The following is a 10234-nucleotide window of genomic DNA, read 5'->3' on the forward strand; positions in this document are numbered from 1 at the left end:
CTTTATCAATTGAGGCATAGATTACAAAAGCAGGGAGGTCATGTTGGAGTTGTACAGAACTTTGGTAACAGCTGGAGAACTGTGTGCAATTCTGGTAGCCACATTATAGGAATGATTGCATTGGAGGGGGTGCAGAGGCGATTCACCAGGATGTTGCCTGGGATGGAACATTTAAGCTATGAAGAGAGGTTGGATAGGCTTGGGTTGTTTTCGCTGGAGCAGAGAAGACTGAGGGGTGACCTGATCGAGGTGTACAAGATTATGAGGGGCATGGACAGGGTGGATAGGGAGCAGCTGCTCCACTTAGTTGGAGGGTCAGTTACGAGGGGTCACAAGTTTAAGGTGAGGGGTGGGAGGTTTAAGGGGGACTCGAGGAAGAACATTTTTACCCAGAGGGTGGTGACGGTCTGGAATGCCCTGCCTGGGAGGGTGGTAGAGGTGGGTTGTCTCACATCCTTTAAAAAGTACCTGAATGAGCACTTGGCATGTCATAACATTCAAGGCTATGGGCCAAGTGCTGGATTAGGTAGACAGGTCAGGTGTCTTTAATGCATCGGTGCAGACTTGATGGGCCGAAGGGCCTCTTCTGCACTGTATTATTCTGTGTCATTCATATTGCCTCTTCTAATACACTGCACGTTAACAGTCTCCCAAATCAATCATTGAGTCAAGCGGCTCAGAAACTGCCAGCCAGTAACAGAGCCTCAGGGCACTGTGTGGCCACATTGTTGTAACATTACTACACGGGCGATCCCAGAGATTCATAAGCCGGGTATGTTCTCAGTCAGTTGACCAGATCGGGGATTCGAATGCTCATATCTATCACAATGACACATGAATCTACTGAATTGTGGTTTCCCCTAACTAGTTCACCTTGCGGGGAAGGAAATCTGCCTTGTTTACCCAGTCTGGCCTACATGTGACTCCCGACCCGCAGAAATGCCCTCTTCACTGCCCTCTGAAATGGCCTAGTAAATTGGCACCGCCACCTTCTCAAGCGCCATTACATTGGACGCGCCAGTGACGCTAATCCTCGTGAGTGAAAACGGTTCGGAAATTCCGAGTCCAAAGGAAGGCAAAAGGTGACAAAACACAACGCAGCAAAGTGCCATCTAAATTCTTTATTTCAACCAAGATGAGATCACTCCAGCAAACTTTGCGAGTTTATCACTGAGGGAGATCAGGGCTGGATCTGGCTGGGTTTTTAATTGTTTGCGATGGTTTCGTGAATCCAGTCCAGCAGTGAGCAAACTTTGGTGTACACTCCTGGGTGGTTCTGCTCGGCGCACCCATAGCCCCACGACACGATTCCCTGGAGGGTCCCGTCACACACCAGTGGTCCGCCTGAGTCTCCCTGTGTCAGCAAAAGAACAAGTGTGATTGGCCGTCCCAAGCTTTCCCAACTGCTCGCTCCCTGTTGACCTGGGCTAGGAGCCTGGGCCCTTCTCCCCCTCCCCAGTTCATTAAAAAAATCCCTCCCCCTTCCCTCTGCGATCGTCCACAATCCTCCCCAGACCCCACCTCACTTCCGTGACCTCTGATCCTGCATTGCACACTCCTTCCCCGACTACACAGTCTGCCATCATTGACATGGCTTTCTCCCATCTCAGCCTGTTCTCTGGCTCTCCCTCCTTAAATACTGTGCCCGCCCACCTCTCTCCTACTCTATCTATCTCTCTCTCCCTTTTTCTCTCCCTTTCTCTCCCTCTTTTTCCTTCTCTCTTTCTCTCTTTCCCTCTCTCCCTTTCTATCTCTCTTTCTCCCTCCCCATTTTTCATGCTCTCTTTCTTTACCTCTCTCTTTTCTCTCTCTCCATCTCTCTCTCAGTTTGACCCACTCTTTCTCTGCTAAGCTCTCTCTTTCTGCCTCTCCTTCTTGTTTTCTCTTTCTCTCTCTCTTTCCCTTTTCTCTTCCTTTTACTCTCCCTTTCCATCTCGCTCTGACTTTAACCCATGCTTTTTCTGCCTCTCTCTTTCCCCCTCTCCATTTCTCTGTCTCTTTCTTTCTATATATACGTGTTCTCTCTCATTCTCTCTTTTTCTCCTTCACTCTCTTACATTAATAAGGTGGTTAGGAAGGCATATGGGATACTTGCCTTTATTAGCCGAGGCATAGAATATAAGAGCAGGGAAGTAATGAAGGAGTTGTATAAAATGCTGGTTAGGCCACAGCTGGAGTACTGTGTACAGTTCTAGTCACCACACTATAGGAAGGATGTGATTGCACTAGAGAGGGTGCAGAGGAGATTCACCAGGATGTTGCCTGGGCTGGAGCATTTCAGCTATGAAGAGAGACTGGATAGGCTCGGGTTGTTTTCCTTAGAGCAGAGAAGGCTGAGGGGGGACCTGATTGAGGTGTACAAAATTATGAGGGGCATTGATAGGTTAGATAGGAAGAAACTTTTTCCCTTAGTGGAGGGGTCAATAACCAGGGGCCATGGATTTAAGGTAAGGGGCAGAAGGTTTTGAAGGGATTTGAGGAAAATGTTTTCATCCAGAGGGTGGTTGGAATCTGGAACACACTGCCTGAAGGGGTGGGAGAGGCAGAAACCCTCACAACATTTAAGAAGTTGTTAGATGAGCACTTGAAACGCCATAGCATACAAGACTACGGGCCAAGTGCCGGAAAATGGGATTAGAATAGTTAGGTGCTTGATGGCTGGCACAGACACAATGGGCCGAAGGGTCTGTTTCTGTGCTGTATAACTCTAGGACTGTATGACTGTCTGACTCTTTTTCACTCTCTCTTCCTATTTCTATATCTCTCTTTCTCTTTCACTTTTTCTGTTTATATTTCTCCTTTCTTTCTCTATTTCTTTCACTCTGTATATATTTCTTTCTCACTCTTTCTCTCTCTCTTTCTCGCCTTCACTTTCCTACTCTCCTTCACTCTCTCTTTTGTTCTCTCTCTCTCTTTGTCTCTCTCACTCTCTCCCACAGAGGTTTCATACCCACTCAATCCTCCTCTCCAAAACAGACACTTTGGCGAACCCTCCCACACGAAGTAACAGAGTGGAGTGGGTTCAGGTCCTGATTATTATCAATGCCACTTCCGAGTGGGTCAATTTCATCGGGCAAACAGCACAGCCAGAATTCCTGGGACTTTCCGCCACGAACTTGGTGACGATCGGAATTCCCTGCCGGCCAAGCCGTGAATCTTCACTCCACGGAGGGGTTTTAAACGCTTTGCCACGTCCACTGGTTTCGGATTTCGGGAGCAAGGGGGAGACTTCTCTCCACTCTCAGCCCCCGACTCTTCGAAACTCGGTGCACAGTTCTTCTGGCCGTAATGAAGAAAGGATAGAGAGGCACTGGGGAAGGGAATGATCCCAGAACTGAGGGGGTTATAACGATCAGGAAAGACTGGACAGGCTGGGGGTCTTTTCTCAAGAAAAGAGAGGACTGAGGGTGACCTGATTGAGGTCTTGAAAATGATGAAGGGGGTTTCGATCGGGTAGACGTAGAGAAGATGTTTCCACGTGTGGGGGGATACCAGAACTAGGGGCCATCAATATCAGACAGTCACTGATAAATCCAGTGGGGGAACTCCGGAGAAACCTCTTTCCCCAGAGAGTGGTGAGAATGTGGAACTCCCTTTGGGAGCGGTTGAGGTGAACAGTATCGATGTGTTTAAGCTGGATAAACACGTGGGAGAAAGGAATGGAAGGTTAGGGTGACAGGGTGAGATGGGAGGAGGACCGCACGGAGCAGAAACACCATCACGGAGAAGATGGGCCGAGCGGCCTGTTTCTGTGCTGTCGACTCCACGCAGTTCTGTGTCCAGCCTCTCCCGTTTGGCCGTGCCTCTCAGCAAACTCAAAACCTCGCTATTCGACCATGATGGCCGTCCACTCTCGCCGACCTCCTCATCCATCTCGCAGTCAGTTGCCCTCCACACCCACCCTCATCTCCGTGGGAGAAAGAGAGAGACAAAGAGAGAGAGAACGAAAGAGAGAGAGCAAAGGAGCGAAGGAGAGAGAGAAAGAGTGAGAACTATGTGTGGAGAGAAAGAAATATAGAAAGAAAGGGAAATTTAGGTCGAAAAAGAGAGTGAAAGGAGAAAGAGAAATATAGAAACAAGAAGACGGGGGGGGGGGGTGGGGGGAGGAGAAGGGAGGGGAGGGGCCATGTTTTAGGCTGACCAATCAGGAGATGACACTCACCTGACAAGCGTCCTTGCCCCCCTCCATGTAACCAGCACAGAACATGGTGTTGGAGATGAGCCCAGGATAGGCAGCGTCACAGTCTGCGTGACTCATGAGTGGCACATCGACACAATACAGTTTGTCAGGGTATTGTGCTGAAACAGAGACAGTGGCATATCATGACGGAGAGAAACAAGGAACCTGCATCCCTCCTCCCCCTTTCACCACCTGCCGACGGCCCAAAGCCCTTCCCCCTGCCAACACAGGGCTTTCACCCTGAAGGTGTAATCACGGCTGCAATGTAGGAGCTATGCGCACAGCAAGATCCCACGACTCACGATGCCTCCACGGTCGCAAAACCGGCTTCTTTTTACAGGTTGGTTGAGGGATAAGTCTTTTTCCCAAGAGGCGGGGCCTTACCCACCCACCCCTGCGCCTTCCCACTCTGCTCCCAATAGTGAATGGCCCTCCGACAGTGCAGCACTCCCTCAGTACTGACCCTCTGACAGTGCAGCACTCCCTCAGTGTTAACCCTCCAACAGTACAGCACTCCCTCAGTACTGACCCTCCGACAGTGCAGCACTCCCTCAGTGTTAACCCTCCAACAGTACAGCACTCCCTCAGTACTGACCCTCCGACAGTGCAGCACTCCCTCAATACTGACCCTCCGACAGTGCAGCGCTCCCTCAGTATTAACCCTGCAACAGTACAGCACTCCCTCAGTACTGACCCTCCGACAGTGCAGCATTCCCTCAGTACTGACCCTCCGACAGTGCAGCACTCCCTCAGTATTAACCCTCCAACAGTACAGCACTCCCTCAAAACTGACCCTCCGACAGTGCAGCATTCCCTCAGTACTGACCCTCCGACAGTGCAGCACTCCCTCAGTACTGACCCTCCGACAGTGCAGCATTCTCTCAGTACTGACCCTCCGACAGTGCAGTACTCCCTCAGTATTAACCCTCCAACAGTACAGCACTCCCTCAGTACTGACCCTCCGACAGTGCAGCATTCCCTCAGTGTTAACCCTCCAACAGTACAGCACTCCCTCAGTACTGACCCTCCGACAGTGCAGCACTCCCTCAATACTGACCCTCCAACAGTGTGGCACTCCCTCAGTATTAACCCTCCAACAGTGCGGCACTCCTTCAGTACTGCCCCTAGTGAGTGTTTGTACAGATTATCGATTGAAGTCCCAGGAGTTGGGCTCAAACCCAAAACCTTCTGACCCAGAGCTCAGCGGGTTATCCACTGAGCCACGACAGACCGGTTGTCTGGTTGTGATCACGTTGCAGTTCGTGGGATCATGCTGTGCGGTCTCGGTTATCGGGCAGTTTCGGCCATGATCGCGAGGCCCTGCAAAGAGATTACGGCCCCCCCCACCCCCCCACCCCCCCCGCAGGTTACAACCGCCTGGGAAATAAAATAGCCGTCCACTTACATCCGGAGCCGACCAGGTTGCCGTACCCAGACACCACACACATGGTCCCGTCCGCTGCACAGTCCGTTGGGAGAGCGATGGGTTTTATGTAGTCGTTGATGATGCAAGGCTCTGAAAGCTTTATCAGTATGATGTCATGGTCCAGAGAGTAGGCGTCAAACTTCTCGTGCCAGAAGATGTTGTCAACATAGATGAACTGCTCAGACCCCTCGAACGTTGTCCAATCCTGGTCTCCCAGGGCAACCACCATCCTGCTGGGGCTTTGCGGGGGGTAGAAGGCAGGGGGGGAAGGGGGTAAACCATGCAGTGAAAGGATTAACTTGGCCCCAAGAATTAACAGCAGAACAGAATTAACGAAAAACATAAGGATGCGACGGGTGAGAAGTGATGGGGAGGTGGTGGGGCCGTGGTCATGCCACTAGACTTGTAATCCCGCGCCCAGGCTAATGTTCGAGTCAAGAACACAAGAGATAGGAGCAGGAGTAGGCCATTCGGCCCATCGAGCCTGCTGCGCCTCCAGTACAAGTATATCCTTTCTTAAATGTGGAGACCAAAACTACACACAGTATTCCAGGTGCGGTCTCACCAAAGCCCTGTACAATTTTAGAAAGATTTTAGTTGCTTGATCGAGTGAGAACGTTGACTAAACCTAGTGATTAATCTTTATCGATCAGTTTCGACAGGCACAGAAGGAGGAATTCCGAAACCGGAGTTTCAGGCTCCTGGACTGGCTGCAGTGGGGTGCGATCCCAGAATATCCTGACTCAGAGGAGGGAATGCAGGTCAATAGTTGGCGCCCGACATTAAATAATGCACTTTCTCCAGTGATTCTATATCCTTGAATTTTGTAACCTGGAAACCACGGAGCTGTGGGCAATACATAAAGGAAAGAGCACTCTGTGAACACAATGTGAGTCCCATGGAAAGGAGGGAGGTATACTTACTAATACCAGCAGTGTCCTGCAGACACCAGCCATTGTTCATTGATGAGAGAAGCTCCGCATGCGTGATACCCGATATTCAGCGAAGCCTGCCACGGGATGCTGTGTACTGGGCATTCATAACCTCCGACAATCTTCTCCTCTCCGGAGAACGCAGCTGTATTTGGAAAAACCGCTCAGTGACTCTGCAGATCATCACACCGCCCACCAACATCTCCTTATAGACCTCAGCGTTAGATTGCCTGACTCGATTGCCTCTCTGTCTCAGTTGAACACATCCAGAGCTGTGTTTATTATTCCCAACATCTTGCATTTACATGTCACCTTCAGCAGAGTAAAAATATCCCGAGGCCTTTCACAGGAGCGATTATCAGAGAAAATCTGACCCCCGAGCCACATCAGGAGATATCAGGGACCGGCGACCAAAAGCTCGGTCAAAGAGGTCGGTTTTTTAAGGAGCGTCTTAAAGGAGGAGAGAGAGAGAGAGGCCGGAGAGGTTCAGGGAGGGAATTCCGGAGCTTAGGGCCCCCAGGCAGCTGAAGGCACGGCCGCCAATGGTGGAGCGATGGGAATCGGGGGATGGGCAAGAGGGCGGAATTGGAGGAGCATAGAGATCTCGGAGGAATGTAGGGGCTGGAGGAGGTTACCGAGATAGGGAGGGTTGTAGGGGCTGGAGGAGGTTACAGAGGTAGGGAGGGTTGTCGGGACTGGAGGAGGTTACAGAGATAGGGAGGGTTGTAGGGGCTGGAGGAAGTTACAGTGATAGGGAGGGTTGGAGGGGCTGGAGGAGGTTACAGAAATAGGAAGGTTGTTGGGACTGGAGGAGGTTACAGAGATATGGAGGGTTGTAGGGGCTGGAGGAGGTTACAGAGATAGGGAGGGTTGTAGTGGCTTGAGGAGGTTTCAGAGGTATGGAGGGTTGTAGGAGCTGGAGGAGGTTACAGAGCTAAGGAGGGTTGTAGGGGCTGGAGGAGGTTTCAGAGATAGGGAGGGTTGTAGGGGCTGGAGGAGGTTACAGAGATAAGGAGGGTTGTAGTGGCTGGAGGAGGTTTCAGAGATATGGAGGGTTGTAGGAGCTGGAGGAGGTTACAGAGCTAGGGAGGGTTGTAGGGGCTGGAGGAGGTTTCAGAGATAGGGAGGGTTGTAGGGGCTGGAGGAGGTTTCAGAGATAGGGAGGGTTGTAGGGGCTGGAGGAGGTTACAGAGATAGGGAGGGTTGTCGGGGCTGGAGGAGGTTACAGAGCTAGGGAGGGTTGTAGGGGCTGGAGGAGGTTACAGAGATAGGGAGGGTTGTCGGGGCTGGAGGAGGTTACAGAGATAGGGAGGGTTGTAGGGGCTGGAGGAGGTTACAGAGATAGGGAGGGTTGTAGGGGCTGGAGGAGGTTACAGAGATAGGGAGGGGATGAAAACAACAATGTGAATTTTAAACTCGAGGTGTTACAGGAATGGGAGCCAATGTCGATAAACAAGCAGAATGCCCAGTTATAATCCAGTTCCTTACCCACTTCAACACCCAGTCATGGACCACCCCTGTGCCCACCTCTCGACTTCAAGTAGCATCTGTTCTCATCCAGTCCACTTTCATATTCTGTTCTATTAATTTACTGCTCTCTAGTCTCCTCTTCGGCCTTTGCTAGTTCGGGATGATCCACCCAGAAAAGGTGAAGCTTTGGGAAAGGAGATAAGAGGATATCCTGACAGGTTTAAAAAATTGTGAAGATAATTCTGGCACATTATCGATTATTAAACACGGCAAGAGAGTTGTCAGACACGGAGTTCGTCTCAGATCCACAACCTCAGAACTCAGGGGCACCAGCACTACTGGTTGAGCTAAACCTACAAGAGGGAGAGGAAACAGGGAGAGATTCATACATTGACGAAGTTATGTCATGTCTGTAGCACAGAAACAGGCCGTTCGGCCCATCTACTCTGTGCTGGTGTTCCTGCTCCACACGAGCCTCCTCCCACCTCCCTCTCACCCTATAACCCTATCCTTCTCTTCCTTTCTCCCTCATTTGTGTTTATCCAACTTAAACACATCGATACTATTCACCTCAACCACTCCCTGTGGGAGCGAGTTCCACATTCTCACCACTCTCTGGGGAAAGAGGTTCCTCCGGAATTCCCCATTGGATTTATTGGAGACTCTCTGAACATGAGAACATAAAAAAACAGGAGGAGGAGGAGGCCATTCGGCCCCTCGAGCCTGCTACCCCATTCAATAAGATCATGGCTGATCCTCTACCTCAACTCCACTTTCCCGCCCTATCCCTCGATCTCCCTCAGCGCCCAAGAAAATCTCTCGATCTCGGTCTTCAATATACTCAACGACTGAGCACCCACAGCTCTCTGGGGTAGAGAATTCCAGAGATTCACAACCCTCTGAGTGAAGACATTTCTCCTCATCTCAGTCCCCAATGGCCAACCCCTTTATCCTGAGACTGGGACCCCCCCACCCAGTTCTAGACTCTCCAGTCAGGGGGCAAACAGCCTCTCAGCATCTACCCTGTCAAACCCTCGCAGCATTTTATACATTTCAATGAGATCACCTCTCATTCTTCTAAACTCGACAGAATACAGGCACAGTCTTCCTAATCTCTCCACATCGGACAATCCCCTCATTCCAGGAATCAGTCACTGCACTTACTCCCAGGCACGGACTATCCTTCCTTAAGTAAAGAGGACAAAACCGTGCCTCACCAAAGCCCCGCACAACTGCAGCAAGATCTCCTTTCGCTATAACCCGAATAACATTTGCTTTCCTAATTGCTTGCTCGTCCCTGTATGTTAACTTTCATGACTGATGTACAAAGATGCAGCACAGTGGTACAGTGGTTAGCACCGCAGCCTCACAGCTCCAGCGACCCGGGTTCAATTCTGGGCACTGCCTGTGCGGAGTTTGCAAGTTCTCCCTGTGACCGCGTGGGTTTCCGCCGGGTGCTCCGGTTTCCGCCCACAGCCAAAGACTTGCAGGTTGATTGGTAAATTGGCCATTGTAAATTGCCCTGAGTATAGGTAGGGGAATTGGGATTAATGTAGGATTAGTATAAATGCCTGGTTGTTGGTCGGCACAGACTCGGTGGGCCGAAGGGCCTGTTTCAGTGCTGTATCTCTAAATAAAAAGATACACAGATCCCTCTGAATCCCAGCGCTCCCGAGTCGCTCACCTTTTCAAAAATATACTGCTCGCCCATTTCTCTTAGCAAAGCGGCTAATTTTTGCAATGCCCAAATTTATGCGTCTACTTCCTGCCCTGTCACTGAACCTTTGACCTTTGGCTCCGAACTCCGGCCCCCGCGGGCAAGTGGCAACACCACGACGCCCATACAGCAAATGAGAAATTCGGACAAACCCCTCCGCGATTTGGAGGAGAGGCTCCGAAATCATTAAAGCGGGGTTTACCAGCAACGCCCAGCAGCAGACTGAAAATGAGAGCCTTCATCTTGGGTCAGAATGCATTCACTCCAAGTCTGAGCTGAGAACAGGTCCAGTACTTATAGACAGCTGAATGGCCTCGAAACTCCACCAGCTTACGCCAAGGTAAACACGTGGCTAATTGGCGTGAACTTTCCAAAAACGCAAGAACCATTTCAGAAAAGAGCGATAATTAATCTGTGCTAATGACAAACAGATGCAGCATTTCCCAGGAAATATAATCGACAGGAGTGTGTTATCGAGGGAGAGTTTAATGTGGGTCATTAAATTCAGC

General features: G+C 50.6%; 1 protein-coding gene across 1 annotated transcript; it reads right to left on the reverse strand.

The window, feature by feature from the left end:
- Nucleotides 1-1124: 1124 nt before the first annotated feature.
- LOC137352735 (trypsin-2-like) lies at nucleotides 1125-9983 on the reverse strand. Its single transcript, XM_068018491.1, has 5 exons — nucleotides 9928-9983; nucleotides 6530-6683; nucleotides 5586-5845; nucleotides 4163-4299; nucleotides 1125-1354 (listed from the first exon to the last, which is right to left on the reverse strand). Exons 1-5 carry the CDS (start codon nucleotides 9965-9967, stop codon nucleotides 1205-1207), a joined length of 741 nt encoding a protein of 246 aa, XP_067874592.1. The 5' UTR covers nucleotides 9968-9983; the 3' UTR covers nucleotides 1125-1204.
- Nucleotides 9984-10234: the final 251 nt, after the last annotated feature.

Source organism: Heterodontus francisci, chromosome 39, assembly GCF_036365525.1.
Source record: "Heterodontus francisci isolate sHetFra1 chromosome 39, sHetFra1.hap1, whole genome shotgun sequence".
Lineage (NCBI taxonomy): Eukaryota > Metazoa > Chordata > Chondrichthyes > Heterodontiformes > Heterodontidae > Heterodontus > Heterodontus francisci.

Excerpts from the sequence above, each read along its gene's own strand:
- LOC137352735 (XM_068018491.1), bottom strand. The coding sequence starts at position 9,967 with ATGAAGGCTCTCATTTTCAGTCTGCTGCTGGGCGTTGCTG. Across the intron at positions 4,300-5,585 it reads CAACCTGGTCGGCTCCGGAT|CACAATACCCTGACAAACTG; the intron begins GTAAGTGGACGG and ends TCTCTGTTTCAG. Across the intron at positions 1,355-4,162 it reads GGGGCAAGGACGCTTGTCAG|GGAGACTCAGGCGGACCACT; the intron begins GTGAGTGTCATC and ends TTGCTGACACAG.